Below are 17,327 nucleotides of genomic sequence, written 5' to 3'. Positions count from 1 at the left end.
CTGCATCCCATTGTCTTCAATGCAAGTCAGAGATCACAGCAGGAGGCTGGTGAAAAAAAAAAAAAAAAATTATATATATATATATATATATATATATATATATATTTTTTTTTTTTTTCCACCAGCCTCCTGCTGTGATCTCTGACTTGCATTGAAGACAATGGGATGCAGATTCTGGGTGGAATATGTCCTGCTCGATCTTGCTGTGGATTCCGTGGCCCGGGATTCCCTGACGATTAGGCCCGTTCATCAACAGTTAAAAGATGCAACTAAACGCCGATGCCCTTCATCGCCATCCCGTCCACCTGCAGCTGAGCACGGTGGCGGAAAATGAAGAGGAATTCTTCATTTTCTGCCGTGTGAACGTACCCAAAGTCTTGAGCCTTGTCATCAGCCAGTGGTTACCTTCTGATGGGAAAAACCAAACCACCCAACTGAAATGAATTAAGAATACAACGGACAAGAGTCTCCGCGAGGTGTAATATATACGTAGCTATAAGTCATTTCTCAGGTCTACCTTACTGCCAGCACTCCATGACCCTTATACAAGCACAGCATATATTTTATATATCAGGCCATAATAGTTATATAGGTTATTGGGCTGGTCAGTTTAGCAATAAAGCAGATGTAGTCATATGTAAGCAGACTGCAGGTGTTGTCGGGGTGCCCTTATATGTGCTCCTTCAGGGGCCACATTAAGTCTTTTTATTACATTCCAAAAAACTAATTGGCAGCAAACCAGACAGACAATGCCTCATAGGGAAATTCAGCTCATCCACAGGTTACACTTTGCAAGTGTCAAATCAGTCAGTATCAAATATTAGTCCTTAGGAGGTAAATGTGATAAGTTACAGGCACTTGGTGTCATCTCTACAAGGACATCACTTGTCTTTTACAATGTCTCTTGCAATGAGCTCCTTCATAATCTCATTTGTGCCACCATAGATGGGCTGAACACGAGAATCCACATAGGCCCTGTATAGGAAAAGGGAGAAACAAAAATTATTATATACTACTACTGATACTACTTAGAAACCTACTGTGCACCCTGGGAACAGCTGCCTGGCTACTCACTAAGCAGGGCAGCCTCTAGGGGCAAAGCTATAGGCAACCGGGCCCCTGTACCACATAAGGATACACTAAACGGCACATCATAAAGGGAAGCGCCATACTGCAAACTTTACATTGTAACCCAGCAACTTCAATTTACGTCTCTTGCAAGAGGAGAAGATATTTGTAGCCAAATGGGAGATTTTCCCAAATGATGTCTAATATAGTATGTGACGGCAGTAAGTGTAATGTATAAACAGACAGGATATATCGGATACGGAGGGCATATGTTACGATGCTACTTACTTGGCAATAGGGTATTCCCACATGTAGCCCCATCCTCCGTGAAGCTGAACACCTTGAGTAGCCACTGTATTCTGCAGGTCAGACGCCCTGTAACATAACAGAGTACCCCATTATTTGATCATTTTTAGACATTTTCCTTAGCGATGAGCAAATTATGTAAAGTTCTAGTAACCCAATGCACATCTAGTATTCAGGATTTTTTTTTATGTAGATTGTGAGCCCCATATAGGGATCACAATGTACATTTGTTTTCCCTATCAGTATGTCTTTTGTAGAATGGGAGGAAATCCATGTGAACACGGGGAAAACAGACAAACTCCTTGCAGATGTTGTTCCAGTCCAGATTAGAACCCAGGACTCCAGCGCTGCAAGGCTGCAATGCTAACCACTGAGCCACTGTGTTGCCCTTGGTATTCAGGATTTTAAAGGGATTCTACCATTAAAAATCTTTTTTCTGTGGCTAACACGTCAGAATAGCCTTTAGAAAGGCTATTCGTCTCTTACCTTTAGATGGGATCTCTGTCGCGCCGTTCTTTAGTAATACCGTTTTTTACCAGTATGTAAATTAGTTCTCTGGCAGCGATGGGAGCGGGCCCCTGTGCTGAAAATGCGATGAGGGCGTCCCCACCGCTGCCCGAGAACAGGATCCTGCGCCGCCTCTGTCTTCTGCTGGATCCTACCCTTCTTTCTTCAGCAGCGTCACCTCTGTCGGCTCTTACACTAGTAGAGCCGACTGCGCATGCGCGGCCATAGTTCCGAGGCCGCAATTGCGAGCATGCGCAGTCGGCTCTACTAGTGTAAGAGCCGACAGAGGTGACGCTAGAGAACTAATTTACATACCGGTAAAACACGGTATTACTAAGGAACGGCGCGGCGGAGATGCCATCTAAAGGTAAGAGACGAATAGCCTTTCTAAAGGCTATTCCGACGTGTTAGCCACAGAAAAGATTTTTAATGGTAGAATCCCTTTAATATATTGCATCGCTGCTGTAAGAGAAGGTCATGCTATATGTACTTTATTTACTCCTTCATCTCTGACTACTTTATTCAGCCATCTTTTATGTTCTCCTGCTCACCCTCCGATTACACAATTTATTATAGGCCATTCCTATGTAAATCTGTATACCAGCATTGCATAGCCTAGGTGACGTGACCCTATGACTACTGTATCTAGCTGCGCTGGAACGGCACAATATGGTTTAGTGCTTAAGATTTAGCAAGAAATTAAACAAACCATCCAGTTGAGAAGAAAAGGCAGTGGAGGGGCCTATTGTTACCCCATGCAAAACATTCAGTCTTACGTCAGCAAAGTATATACGTGGTGACTACCGCGAGCATAGTCAAAAGAGTGTGCCATAAAATTCAAGAGTGTCTCCCATGAAACAGTATGCAGACCAATTTGTCAGCTGACATACCCCTAGCGTTAAACAGCAAAGTACTGTATGCGCTTGTAAAAAGGGCAATTTAATGCCTGCTTTCCTTTAACCAGACAATGCCGCGAAAAGATCAAGTGAAAACAAATGCCAGACTTGTGAAAGAGCTGAAAGGACAGCTCCATGGAGACCGGGCCTGTAGTCAACAAGGTTAACCCCTCAGCATTAGCAGCATTGGGTAAACCGTTACCGAGGAACGCAGGGAAAACGGATTCAATAAGTAAGTTAACAAGTAAATTTCAAGTGGAATCTAAGGAATCCTGGGAACAGTATTATATCAGTACAATGCAAAGTGAAGATGTAATAAAACAGGAGTGTGTATTAGTGCGAGCCTGTGAAAGGCTTCCTTCATACCAATATTTTGCCATGGAAGCTGTTGAGGAATCCAAACGTCTTTGTGCGTGAAGCTGGAGGCAGTTGTCCAAGAAGGAACGACCCACACAGATTTGTGTCTTCATTTCTGCCAACTTGTGTTGTGTTGTCTTAGAGAGGAAAAATAAAATTATACGGTACAATGAAAGACACAGCCAAGTACTGTGCACATTGTGTTCTGCATCATATTAATGCTAGAATACCTTTAATGATATCTAGAACGTCATGAACATCTAGAACCACAAGATACCTACACCTAGCAGAATCACACAGAAGAGAGAAACAGAACAGACCGGCTTGTGCTGCCTAAGAGGAAGTTTGTCTCTGTATACTGTACATTGAGCCTGCAAGAGGGCATATATGCCAAGAACCTTTACAAGAGACTTCTAACAGATGTCATGTATTCATGATCTATAGCAGACCTGTGCATTGTACGGCCCGCGGGCCACATCCGGCCCTCTAACTGTCTCTGACCGGCCCACACAGGATGTTGGATAAAGGTAGATGCCGAATGGCAAGTTGGCTAAAGGACCTTTGATTACATCATCTAAGGTCCTTTAGCACACTAGGATACGATAAGACTTGTTAGTGGGCAGAGCCGCACGGGACAGTGTGGTTGTGTTACACAGAACTGGTGGAAGAGAAGGAGGAAAGAAGAGACAGTACGTGTGAGCAAGAGGAAGGAACTGGGGGCAGATGTAGGGGCAGTTAAAATGAAGGCAGATGGAGGAGGGACTTAAACTAGGGGGCAGATGGAGGGGAACATTAAACAGGGGTCAACTGAAGGAGGATATTAAACCGTGGGGTGGTAGCTGGAAGGGGACATATCTGCCTCTAGTTGCTCCCAGTTTAATGTCCAACTGCCCCCACTATTTAATCTCCCCTTCCAGCTGCCCCAGTTTAATGTCCCCTCTAGTTTCCTCCAGTTTAAACTGGGGCACGAGGAGAGGGACTTATTACTATGGGACATTTGGAGGGAAACATTATAATGTGGGGAGCATATAATGTACAGATGACTGTAGGAGCATTATACTGTGTGGAGGTGCCCAGGTGTTTTTAATTGGCAGGAGACTGCAAAAAGGGACCCACCTACTAGCTCTCAGTCCTCTAACTGGGGCAATATGCTAAGGTGCATTCTTGAGATCTGTTCAAGCGGTGCTGCGTGGTGCCCATGGGGCGGCGCAGCCCAGAGCCTGGGGGCTTGGTCTGGTGGCAGGGGTGTTGCCGGATCACTTGGTCACTCGCCCTGCGGGCGCCATGTTGCAGTTGTGGCAGTCACTGTGCATCGCTGCACCCAGTAGAGTAGGGACCCACTATAAAGAGGTTGCCGTGAAATGGCTAGTGGGCTTATACACTTGATTGATCAATATCTATACTAAGAACCTCATGTTCAGTATTGTAGAATTTGCTGAGAAGCACTAGATCAATGTATAAGACTGGGATGTGCAGGCCATGTCTTTCTCTTTTTGCATATATATACTGTGTGGAGGCCCATGGTAAAATGGATCGGAATGGGCGGAGTTAATGTAGAAGTGGGTGGAGCTAAATTTGCCATGGCATGCACAGCCCTCTAGATCCGTTTCAATTTCTCATGTGGCCTCATGGGAAAATTAATTGCCCACCCCTGATCTATAGGGTACCAATGGGAAAAATAAAACAAAACAAAATTCTATCACTGCTCAGTTTAACCAATGCAGAAGTTCGGGTTAACTCTGTTACCTCTGTAGATACACTTGCACACATCTTGCTGAAATATCTGGAAAATCTTAGACTTCTATTCTATTGGTGGTCTATTTAGTGATCATATACTACTAGAGGTAGTCATAGCCTATAGGGGTGTTTGAACACTTTTTTTTTTAACATATATATCCTCTTTAAACACGATTTGTATAATTCCAGAGATCCCCTTTAACTGTTCGTAGGTGAATAGAAAATGCATAAAATAGGTCTTAAATGATAAGATTGGAAGAAATACAGAAGCAGTTGTCACCACCATTGTACATTGCCATCTATAGACAGGTGTCTTCACATTACCTGTAAGTGTGCAATGGTTTTTCCAAAGGCTTTCCTCTGCTTGACATAATTCCTGGTTTCTTCAAACATGAATTCACAACTTGCAAGTGCCATGTCTGCTATCAGCAGTCTCTCCTAGAAAGCGACAAGGAAAAACGATTATATCTTTTCAACCAACCTACCGGACCCACAAAAATCCAGAAAACAAAGATGCCCAGCTGCTGCTTTAGCAGAGATGGACAACCAGGTACCCTTGGTATTTTGGGGGCCCCAGAGACTGGACTCCAACTTAAGAACATACTGAAAGGGGAAAGGCAGAGCTGGGATGGGCTCGGTTTTCAACTCTGAAATGGATTATCCACTTTCTGATATTGATGGCTAATCTGCAGGACAGGGATCAAGGCTCTGACACCCAGGACCCACATAGATCAGCTGCCCTGGCACCGTGCTGGCAGTGGTTCTGCCCACACTCCATACTCTCAGACCTTCACAGATCTATTATGTTACGGTTTGTACAATAAAAAGTTGCATTCCGCCTCCCTTTGCTTTGAATTGGTTTTTCAAGTAGGATCTGCCTGAAAACAGGTCAGGTCGCTTTTTTCTCTCTCTACTTGAAAGGATTGGGTCGGTGTTTTTTGAGACAGATTCCCCCTCAAAAATCAGTTTGCAGGGGCCACACGGTGGCTCAGTGGTTAGCACTGCAGCCTTGCAGCGCTGGAGTCCTGGTGTTCAAATCCCGCCAAGGGCAGAAAACCATCTGCAAGGAGTTTGTATGTTCTCCCCGTGTTTGCATGGATTTCCATCCCATATTCCAAAGACATACTCATAGGGAAAAATGTACATTGTGAGCTCTATGTGGGGCTCACAATCTACATTTAAAAAAAGAAAAAAAAAAAAATCAGTTTGCAAAAAAACTCTGTGTGAGCGCTCTCCAACCGTTTTGTCATCCTGCTTGCGTTTAGTGTACGTGTACACAGTGTGGATTATGTGCACATTTGCAATATGCCAATTGTTTGTGAAGATTTCATACATTTCAGTGAGAAGGCTGCCACAAATCCAAGGCAAAATCTGCAGCCGATATGTTCATGTGTGCATGTACCCCCTGGCTTGCCGCTTCTTTATCAGGGCTTCTTGTTACATCTCAGCCCCTGTTACATGAACAAACCTGGGGAAGTTCTGCCATCAAGTAGTAGAAGCCTTTATTTTCCTCTCCCAATAAGGCGTCAGCAGGGAGCCTGACATCTTCAAAGAACAATTCAGCGGTGTCCTAGAAATAAAGCGAAGACATTTATGTAGATGACAACAAAAAGAATTATACAATCTTACATCACAAGTAGGCTCATAGTCAGAGAAAACGTCAGCTTTCATGTTACAAAATACTTTACAAACTGCTGCAGATGAGAATGTTAAGACGTCTAGAAGTAAAGAGGGCTTTTGGTTTATGTAAAGCTCATAGCTACTCAGATATTCTATTACGGCTCATAAACGGATAAAGAACAAATACAACACATCAAGAAATACAACACATCAAGAAATGCAACTCAGAACATTCTTTGTGTATGCAGCTTATAGCAGAGGATTGGATGGTGGTGTCAAATCCGTATCCAAATAATAGACATCTAGGTAGAACATTATAGGGGTCTTCCAGGACTATGGTGTTGATCAAGTGTCATCATTAGATCCTCAATATCAGATCAGCTGAATCAGGAGGCCGCAACGTTTGGCCAAGTTCTGTGGCTATGTACAGGGATGTATTGTATTATGGCTGTGCTTCGTATTGGATAATATTGGATTGTATTATGGCTGTGCTTAGTATTGGACCTCAGCCATAGTTATCTCAAGGGGACTGATAAGCCATGTGATCAATAGACGAGATGTCACTGGTCTGAGAAGAGAAAGTGGCACTCATCTAAGTGCTACAAGATCTCCAAACAGCTGAGTGTGAGTGTGTGTGTGTGTTACAGTGTGTCAAACTTTACCATTCTAAAACCGATTGTCTATCCTAAGGATAGCTCCTCAATATCAGTTTCAGAAAACCCCTTTACAAATGGCTGTTTTGGAGCATACAAACCTGATGACAGCAAAATGGTGTACGTGTAATGGGCGGGGGTTGCTCCAGCCTGCAGTGATCATTATGAATGATGGTCTTGACCACAATGATCAGAGCCTAGTAATAATATTCTTAACTATGGAGGTGGACCACACATGTAATGAGAGACGAGACACTTCTAGAAGAGTGTAAGGCCTGTTTAGCATCTGCATTCAGCATTCCGTTTTGGGAGTCCCCCCGCCCCTCCTCAGCCTCAGTTAACAGCATCATAGGGATCTATGTTGTTGTTACAGTCACCAGCGATCAGTCCAGGACTCACAAAAATGTGTGTGTGTGTGTGTGTGTGTGTATTCTGTTGTCTGAAACCAACCTTAAACTATACCTGCTTTCTTGAACCAGTGTCTTCTGAATGATAAAACAGCCACATACGCTATTGAAGAGGACCTTTCATTACCTCCAACAGGTCCAGCTCTCTGCATCACAGATGAAATTTTTTCTCTAGCCCCCACCATTCCTGAGCAATCTGTGCTGGACATTTTGGCATCTCAAAGGAGGACAGGAGGACAGTGTCAGGCAGGAGCATACAAGGGGTGCAATTCTGAGCTCTAACATTGGCTGCCTCTAATTGGAGCTCTGAATCACACCCCGTCTGACACTGCCCACCTGACATTACAGAGTTTAAATAGCAGATCAGGGATCAAAACTAACTGCGCTTGTTGCTCAAGAATGGTGGGGGCTACAGAAAATTCCAAATGCACTGGAACCAGTGGAGCGGGGCCTATTAACAGATGCTAAGAACTTGAATTAGTGGATGTGTTGTCCTCTTTAAACATATCTTTTTTTGCTTTAAGAGAAGCCCAAACTGAATCGAATATGATCCTTGGCTCTAAATATATGGCTCTGGCACACAGCAGTAATACGCATCTGTACAGGACAAAATCCATCAAGTGAAATGCATATAAGACAATCAGTAGATATGTTTTGTGCTTTTTACCTGTGCCTTCAGACCAATTTTCTCCAATTTTCTGCCTTTGACAAAGCCTTTTGTTCCATTGTCCACGAGGAAGAGGCTGATGCCATGAGCTGGGGTGCGGGCCTCCCGGTTAGTCACTGCCACCACGATAACCACATCACTCATCCATCCATTTGTAATAAATACCTACAAAGAAGAATTTGATACAATATCATATTATTGTAAAATGGATATCACAGGTCACAGAGGTTTGTCGGCCTCAGTACTGTGTGCAGACCGAGGAACTTTACTGTAGCATATGTTGTGTGGGAGGTCACACTGAAATCTCATTTGGCTAAAGACTGAAATTCTTTCACGGTGATTTGTGCCAACTACAGTAGACCCAAATATCTCAGTTTCTTGAAGGAGTTCACATTAAAACTCTTCTCACACCCATAGTCTGTACTTAGAAACAAACAAAGATTTGGCGGTCTTACGCAGTACTAAAACGAATGTGGGTACAGCTGGGGGATTTAGGCGTTGGGTCAAGCCTCAGACATGTTAGAAGTTTAAGTGGTTTTCCATGAGAATAACTTTTAGAGCCAAGGGGCAGGAATGGGGATAAAAAAATCATTACAGCTAATGGACAGAGAACACAGCAGGAAGCAGACAGCTCCATTCTCTGCGTAGTGGTCAGAGCATGTTACTGCAGATCAGTCAATTCTGTCTGCTTTCTGCTCTATTCTCTGTGCAGCTGACTTGCAGCAATATCTGGTGTTGTAACCCCAAATATCTGATATGGTTAACCTATTCTTAGGTCAAAAATCAGTTCTAGCCTTTAAAAAAGCCAAGACCCCACGTAGCGTCCTGCTGCAAAAAAGTGCTGCAGTAAAAACCGCGGAGGCAACGCAGAGGTTTCCCCTGTGGACTTTCTGCTTCCATTGTATCTATAGGGAAAACGTTGGCAATTCCGTAGGTATAATTGACATGCTGCGATTTTCAAAACCACAACGGTTTTGGAAATCACAACGTGATCGCTGTGCGTATTTTTTTGCAAAGTGAGGATAGAATTTGCACATACTGTGGTATTCCTTATCCCAGCTCAGAGGCCAAATTGACACATTTTTGGGCTCTTTAAAGTGAAGTGAGTCCTATGAGTACACTTGATGTATACGTAAGGAGCTTTCCAGCGCATATGGCAAATGGACACTACAGTATAACAGCAGCCTAAATGGCGCTAGAGAATATCATAACCTGCAGCATAGTGACAGTCTAGAGGTAAGATTGCTTCATATCCTGAGACATTATCTACAGAAGGGAAAATGACATGTTTAGTGGATGACTATAAACCCACCTTACTGCCATTTAAGATCCAGTCACTTCCATCTTTCTTAGCATTTGTACGCACCCCCTGCAGATCACTAAAAGGATAGAATATAATAAGATCAGCATGTTAATCCACCAGGCACACCATGTACCGCTCCAGATCTGTACAACATACCTCCCAGCTCCTGGCTCAGTCATTGCAATGGCCCCAATGCACTTGCCAGCTGCCATCTCAGGGATATATTTCTGGATCTGGCTCTTACTACCATATCTTGAGATATAAGGCATCACTATGTCGGAGTGGAGACTGAATCCTGGACCTGTGCAATTCACGTACATTCTGGAGATCAGATATAAAAGTTACAAGATGTTGTGTTATAAAAGGCTAACAGCTGAAGTCTCAGTAACTAAAGGACTTACTGTTCTTCCCACACAACAGCAGACGACAAGATGTCACCACCGATGCCCCCATGTTCTTCTGGGATGGAGGCACCTAGAAGCCCCTGCTGACCAGCCTTCTCCCACAACTCCCGGCTCACCTGACCAGCTTTCTCCCATCTGAAAAGTTCAAACAAAGTCTTGTGAGTCAGTATATATCGTGACCATACATTACATTAATGTCTGCTACATTCAAAAAGGCTTTCTTGTAGTCAACACAAGGATCATTCAGGTCAATGCGCCCGGGCATGCGGCAGTGAGTATGGGGCAAGTCTCAAGACAGGTCCTATACTGCTCCATTTTTCAGGCAGTGAATGGGGCCGTGTCGGTACATGGATGTCATACATGTGCTACATGTTCATGTAGCCCCAAAGAGACTTAAAGGAGTTTTCCCCAGGAACATAACTATAACTAAATTTATAGACATTAAAATTTTCTCGATCTTATAAGCTTAAAAACACTAAGGGTCCAACCAGATCCTGAGAAGGAAGTGGACGCGATCCTGTACTGCATTCACTTCTACAGTGAGGGCGGGTTCACATCTGCACCTCTTTCAGTTTCTGTCTTCTGCCGACAGGAGACGGAAACCCGGCAGACCGTGAGCGCCTGTATGTTATGGTCTCCGCGGCGAAACCGGTTTCACCACAGAGACCATAGAACGCTCACGGGCGCTCACGGGCGGACACTTTGCAAATACATTCAAACGAATGGGTTTGAAAAATGACTGCGGTTTCCGTCTCCTGTCCAGTTTTTTGGGCAGAAGATGGAAATTGAAAGCGGAGACCGGGGTGCAGATGTGAACCCACCCTGACTCTTGCCCAGCCAGCAGAATAGGGAACCGTAGCCGACCTTATTCTCTTGGATGGGACCATGGGGGTGCCTGGGGTGGTTTTTAAGACTGAGGCTACATGGAATGGATATGCTCCTGAATATCTGTATGGAAAAAATTCAACAATGTGTTCCCCTAAAAGCCCACATGGCAAAAACCATCTGAAGTTGGGGGACTATTGCTGTAGTCCTCGCTGAGCTTTCAACCTTAGCATACCCGACATCCAGGACAGGTCACTCTATGCTGTGGGTTTTAGTTGCAATCTGTAGAAATCTTATCTACCATGCTTTACTATACAGGCAGTGAGTATGACTAGTACAGTCATGGCCAAAAGTTTTGAGAATGACACAAATCTTATATTGTCACATGATCTGCTGCCCTCTGGTTTTTATGTGTGTTTGTCAGATGTTTTTATCACATACAGAAATATAATTGCAATCATATTATGAGTAACAAAAGCTTATATTGACAGTTAGAATGAGTTAATGCAGCGTTGCAATATTTGCCGTGTTGACCCTTCTTCTTCAGGACCTCTGCAATTCTCCCTCGCATGCTCTCAATCAACTTCTGGACCAAATCCTGACTGATAGCAGTCCATTCTTGCACAATCAATGCTTGCATTTTGTCAGAATTTGTAGGTTTTTGTTTGTCCACCCGTCTCTTGATGATTGACCACAAGTTCTCAATGGGATTAAGATCTGGGGAGTTTCCAGGCCATGGACCCCAAATCTCTATGTTTTGTTCCCTGAGCCATTTAGTTATCACCTTTGCTTTATGGCAAGGTGCTCCATCATGCTGGAAAAGGCATTGTTGATGGCCAAACTGCTTTTGGACGGTTGGGAGAAGTTGATCTTGGAGGACATTCTGGTACCATTCTTTATTCATGGCTGTGTTTTTAGGCAAGACTGTGAGAGAGCCGATTCCCTTGGCTGAGAAGCAACCCCACACATGAATGGTTTCAGGATGCTTTACAGTTGGCATGAGACAAGACTGGTGGTAGCGCTCACCTCATCTTCTCCGAATAAGCTGTTTTGCAGATGTCCCAAACTATCAAAAAGGGGATTCATCAGAGAAAATGACTTTAGCCCAGTCCTCAGCAGTCCACTCCCTGTACATTTTGCAGAATATCAGTCTGTCCCTGATGTTTTTTCTGGAGAGAAGTGGTTTCTTTGCGGCTTTCCTTGAGACCAGGCCTTGCTCCAAGAGTCTCCACCTCACAGTGCGTGCAGATGCACTCACACCTGCCTGCTGCCATTCCTGAGCAAGCTCTGCACTGCTGGTAGCCCGATCCTGCAGCTGAAACACTTTTAAGAGATGGTCCTGGTGCTTGCTGGTCTTTCTTGGGTGCCTGGAGCCCTTTTGCCAACAATGGAACCTCTCTCCTTGAAGTTCTTGATGATGCGATAGATTGTTGACTGAGGTGCAATCTTTCTAGCTGCGATACTCTTCCCTGTTAGGCCATTTTTGTGCAGTGCAATGATGACTGCACGTGTTTCTTTAGAGATAACCATGGTTAACAGAAGAGAAACAATGATGCCAAGCACCAGCCTCCTTTTAAAGTGTCCAGTGGTGTCATTCTTACTTAATCATGACAGATTGATCTCCAGCCCTGTCCTCATCAACACCCACACCTGTGTTAATGGAGCAATCACTGAAATGATGTTAGCTGGTCCTTTTAAGGCAGGGCTGCAATGATGTTGAAATGTGTTTTGGGGGATAAAGTTCATTTTCTAGGCAAATATTGACTTTGCAAGTAATTGCTGTTAAGCTGATCACTCTTTATAACATTCTGGAGTATATGCAAATTGCCATTAGGAAAACTGAAGCAGTAGACTTTGTAAAAATTAATATTTGTATCATTCTCAAAACTTTTGGCCATGACTGTATGTTCCCAGTCTAAAGGTATGTTCACATGTTAAAATGCAACATGCATATTCACAACTTAAACCTCAGGCTATACCCTTAAATTTCTGCTGTGTATTTTTCATTTCAATCAAACACCTATGAATATACCTGTAGCAGATATTATAGCAATCCCATTGTGATGCCGCATATAAAATATACAGCACTTTACATGATAAGTTTGATTGTGCTCCCCTCTAGTGGCCATAGTCACAATTATGTACCAATTATTATTACCTCTCTCAGCAGGGAAGTAAGAGATTGCCAAATAATGGTATTTACTTATTTTGCTTTGTTTGGAAACGGTGGACACCCAGCGGATTCCCATTACTGTCAATGGGGTCCACCAGGGTTTCTATGTAACTGCAGTTGTTGCAGTCCGGTTCTACGTCCCCGAACGATGGCGAGCCCGACACTACTGTGAACCTAGTGTTAGTGTGCTAGCCATGTTTTTCACAGCTAGCACGCTTATTCATTAGGTTCTATGGCACCATTTCACGGACATGTATATGAGCAGAGAGCTGCAAGCAAAACTCAGGACAGGTCTTATTCCTGTCCCTTTTGCAAACCATGCTCACTGACCACAATGAATGGGGCCGTGGTGGCACAGGTGGTATATATGAGGTCATGTACTTATTTATGGAGGATGAAGAAAACTATAGAAGTCAATCCATGTATACAGTGCAATGGTTTTTCTTTGCAGGAACTGTCCACCTTTGTTCTCTTTGTTGCACAAGTACATATGTTGCAACCAAGAAGCCATAACCAGATCTAACCAAATTTTCAGAGATAACCCAACTACAGGATAGGTCATTAGTATTTGATCTGCCGAGTCCAGGTGTCTGACACAGACCATCTGTCCTAGCGGCTTTTAGGTGCCGGAAGCCTTTAGTGGACGGTACAAAACAGGAGCAGCACAGTGGCCCAACCACTGCATAGACGTAGACCCGGTGAACTGCAGGGGTCCAGGTGTTGGACCACGACGGATCACATACTGATGAGTCACAGGTCAGAGATTGTTGCTATACACTAGGTAGGCTTTTCTCTCTTCAATGTGGAGAATGTACCCGCTACTTACTCTGCATGGTAAGGTGCCACCTCTTGTTGAAAGAACCTTCTTGCACTCTCTCTGAAAATGTCATGGTCGCCAGTGAAGATGCGTCTTGTGCCAATGTCCATTAAGGTCTTGGCCTGGCTTGGTTCTATCCGCAGACTCTCCTCCTGGGAGCTGGGCTGAGAATGCTGGCATCTGGAAAAGTTGGAAGAAAAAAAAATATTTGTAGTTGTCAAAAACTTATATAAGTCTATATGACAATGGTTTCCATGGACTAAGTCTCTGATGCAATTGTTAGATGAGGTTAGCAAAGTGGTGGACATATCTGGTATTGAAATTCTGGACCATTCACTTGGACAATTCCTCATTAAAGGGATTTTGGCCTATCCAAAGGCCAATAATATGAACTGGGATAAATAAATATTTGATCACTGAGGGTCCAGAATCCAGTAGCCTCCCAGTGAGCTATTCCAGGGGGTCTCCAGTGCTGAAACTATACAGTGGGTGGAGCCAGAAGACATCTCTATGTATTGTGTATTGGCAGAATAGGAACTGATCTGAAGGAATCAGGAATGGCCACTATACAGTGGAAGGAGATGATATGTGGATGTTATGCTATGGATTGTTTAGTGCAGTTCTGCGGTGGAAAACTTGGAGTACATTGGCATGTAGTCCATATACACAGGCCCAGTTCACATTTGCGTTCAGTATTCTGTTCAAATGGAAACCTATCTGCATTAAAAAGCGGTTAGCTAAGAAAGCACATGGACCCTGTAGACTATAATGGGGTCCGTGGGGTTTCTGCACGAAACCTGTGGAGAGAAAAGCGCTGCTTGCAGGACTTCTCTCTTCACGTGTTTTGTGTGGAAACCGAGCAGAAACTACACGGACCACATTATAGTCTATGGGGTCTACGGGTTTCCTTAGGTATACGCATTAAAAAGCAGTTTGTTTTCTGTTCGGGGGGTCCCCAAGTGGACTCCCCAAACGCAAATGTGAACCAGGCCTTACAGGTAACCTGACAAAATGATCTTAGTTGCTATTTTATATAAACATGGGATTGAACCAAGTGATGATTGTAACTCTATAACATCTGGAAACGTACACCCAAGGTATAGTCAGCTCATTACAAGTTATTGTGCTAGCACGGTGATAAAACTGTCTGACCACTGGCAGAATCCACAAGGTCACCTATGAAGACGGAACAAGGACAGATTTGGGTGCCAATTCTAATGTAGTAGCCGGTCACCTCTGCAATGATAAACCTATTTACATATAAACTGATATTGCTTTAAACCTATTGCTAAAAATGAGGTCTTTCCTATTGTAAGTCACCAGTAGCTGTACCCGGATACCACTGAAACCAAAGCTGATTAGCTGAGGTCACAGGAGGCTCCTGTAGATAGTCACGTTGCTGGGAAGATAAACTCAGATGAATGGATGTGCATAGAATCTGGCTAAACCTGTGAGGGCTGGAGCCTCCTATCTCAGACTTACCTATATACAGGTCCCAGAATTAGAGGTTAGGAACCGTATACTGCATCTGGATTAAAAGGATTCTACCATCAAAAACTTTTTTTTTTTTCTCGTTGACATGTCGGAATAGCCTTAAGAAAGGCTATTCTTCTCCTACCGTCATATGTCTTCTTCGCCCCGCTGTTTGGTTAAAATTCTGTTTTTCATCGGTATGCAAATGAGTTCTCTTGCAGCACTGGGGGCAGTCCTCAGTGCTCAAACAGCACTGGGGGCCTCCCCAATGCTGTGAGATAACTCTCTCCAGCGCCGCCTCTATCTTCTCCTGGAATGTCCTCTGCATGCGTTATCTTCCGGCGCTGGGGTCACACTTGTATGCCTGCGCAGTCGGCTCTGCCATTGGGCCGCAGGCAGAACCGAATGCACATGCTGGCGACCATGGTTTTGTGGCCGCTTACGCGAGCAGTACGCTCTCTACTCCGCTGAACTACCCCCAGTGCTGCGAGAGAACTCATTTGCATACCGACAAAAACCGGGATTTCTACAGAACAGTGGCGCGGAGAAGACATCTAAAATAGAGATGAGCGAATATACTCGATCGAATACCTCCGACGAGGAGCTATGCGGCGGAAGTATTCGAACGAGTATATTCGCTCATCTAAAGGTAGGAGACGAATAGCCTTTCTTAAGGTTATTCTGACGTGATACCCAGAAAAAAATGTGTTTTAATGATAGGATCCCTTTAAATCCATACTGCATGCAAGGTATCGCCTGGTTGTTCTAAGTGTTCACACACAAGACCGGGCCCAGTGCAACAACACAGCCTGACATAACAGCAAGGTTACAGAATAAGTGTGATAGTGACGTCTGACTCCCGAATATTCAACGTAATGTAGGTGAAGGGTTAAGGTCCGATCAGAAGACTCCTCTTATTACACAGGCTCATTGCCAACGCATAAGTAGGGTAAAGTTCACACCAGATACCGTGCAGAACGTACACAGACTTTAGACCCTTCTTGTGCTGTGAACGTCTTTGACATTGGTCACATTTGCAGAACACAAGGGGTTATTTTACAGAATTGCATTTTTTGCATCAAGCAGACAAGTCAACATTCAAAGCATATGGTATTAAGTCTAGCAATATACAATACTAGCTATATACTTATACTGTGACCTCTCCGGCACCTCTAAGTACCCCAAGAATTCTTAGATTTATACTAGAAAGGGGTTTTAAGTTTCTAGACAACATCACATCTGTGGTGACACATAAGACATCTTTAATATCAATCAAGGTGAATATAAAATAAATATATTATAAAAAAAATATATATAATAATTGAATAAAAATACATTTACATGACATAAACCTTTTATTACATGGATTGTATATGTCAGAACCTTGACCTTGATATATAAGATCAGGCGTGTCCTGCATCATATACCCCTGACATAACAAAAGGTTCACAGAGATAAATACAACACATAACACACATATATTTACCTAATACTGGCGCACACTGGGATTCTTGCTGAAGAGACATTGGAGATGTTGCCAAGTTGCTGGAATGATCTTCCAAGGAGTCTCAGACCTGCAGCCATTGTAAAGACGTGTGAACTGACCACAACACAGCCGAGCAGAGCAGGAAGTAGAAACCAGAAAGCAGGATGGGTGGTATCAATATGGTGTCATACAGATCATCTAGTGTAGGGGTGAGATACAAGACTGCCCTCTAGTGGCATGTCACTGCATTTCTAGCATTTGATAGTGATTTCTCAATCCAATAGTCAAGCACTCCTAATGGTCATGCCTAGGGCCTCAAGATCAAGAGGGGCCTACATTCAAATTGTTAGCAAAATTAAAATTACACTATTCTAAAAACAGTGAACACTAAAACACAGCCGAAAATAAAGAGTGGCCCCTGTACACAGTATTCTGTCCTTTGGTGGCCCCTGCACACAGGATTATGTCCCCTAGTGGCCCCTGCACACAGTATTATGTCCCTTAGTGGCTCCTGCACACAGTATTATGTCACATAGTGGCCCCTGCACACAGTATTATGTCACATAGTGGCCCCTGCACACAGTATTATGCCCCATAGTGGCCCCTACACACAGTATTATGTCCCTTA

General features: G+C 43.8%; 1 protein-coding gene across 1 annotated transcript; it reads right to left on the bottom strand.

The window, feature by feature from the left end:
- Window positions 1–655: 655 nt before the first annotated feature.
- ACADL (acyl-CoA dehydrogenase long chain) lies at window positions 656–16,837 on the bottom strand. Its single transcript, XM_075285923.1, has 11 exons — window positions 16,700–16,837; window positions 13,750–13,920; window positions 9,923–10,060; window positions 9,678–9,842; window positions 9,531–9,597; window positions 8,219–8,383; window positions 6,340–6,441; window positions 5,196–5,309; window positions 3,144–3,271; window positions 1,357–1,443; window positions 656–975 (listed from the first exon to the last, which is right to left on the bottom strand). The coding sequence occupies exons 1-11, from the start codon at window positions 16,795–16,797 to the stop codon at window positions 882–884; spliced, it is 1,329 nt and encodes a 442-aa protein (XP_075142024.1). The 5' UTR covers window positions 16,798–16,837; the 3' UTR covers window positions 656–881.
- Between the last annotated feature and the right edge of the window lie 490 nt (window positions 16,838–17,327).

This window comes from Leptodactylus fuscus, chromosome 8 (genome assembly GCF_031893055.1).
Source record: "Leptodactylus fuscus isolate aLepFus1 chromosome 8, aLepFus1.hap2, whole genome shotgun sequence".
In the NCBI taxonomy this organism is placed as follows: domain Eukaryota; kingdom Metazoa; phylum Chordata; class Amphibia; order Anura; family Leptodactylidae; genus Leptodactylus; species Leptodactylus fuscus.
Note: the sequence above shows the minus strand (reverse complement) of the source record. Positions and strands in the feature narration are given on the sequence as shown.

Bases quoted from the DNA above. Each gene is read 5' to 3' on its own strand.
- ACADL (XM_075285923.1), bottom strand. From the start codon at position 16,797: ATGGCTGCAGGTCTGAGACTCCTTGGAAGATCATTCCAGCAACTTGGC. The intron at 13,921-16,699 runs GTAAATATATGT...CAACTTTTCCAG, and splicing joins CCAGTGTGCGCCAGTATTAG to ATGCCAGCATTCTCAGCCCA. The intron at 10,061-13,749 runs GTAAGTAGCGGG...TGAACTTTTCAG, and splicing joins GTGGCACCTTACCATGCAGA to ATGGGAGAAAGCTGGTCAGG.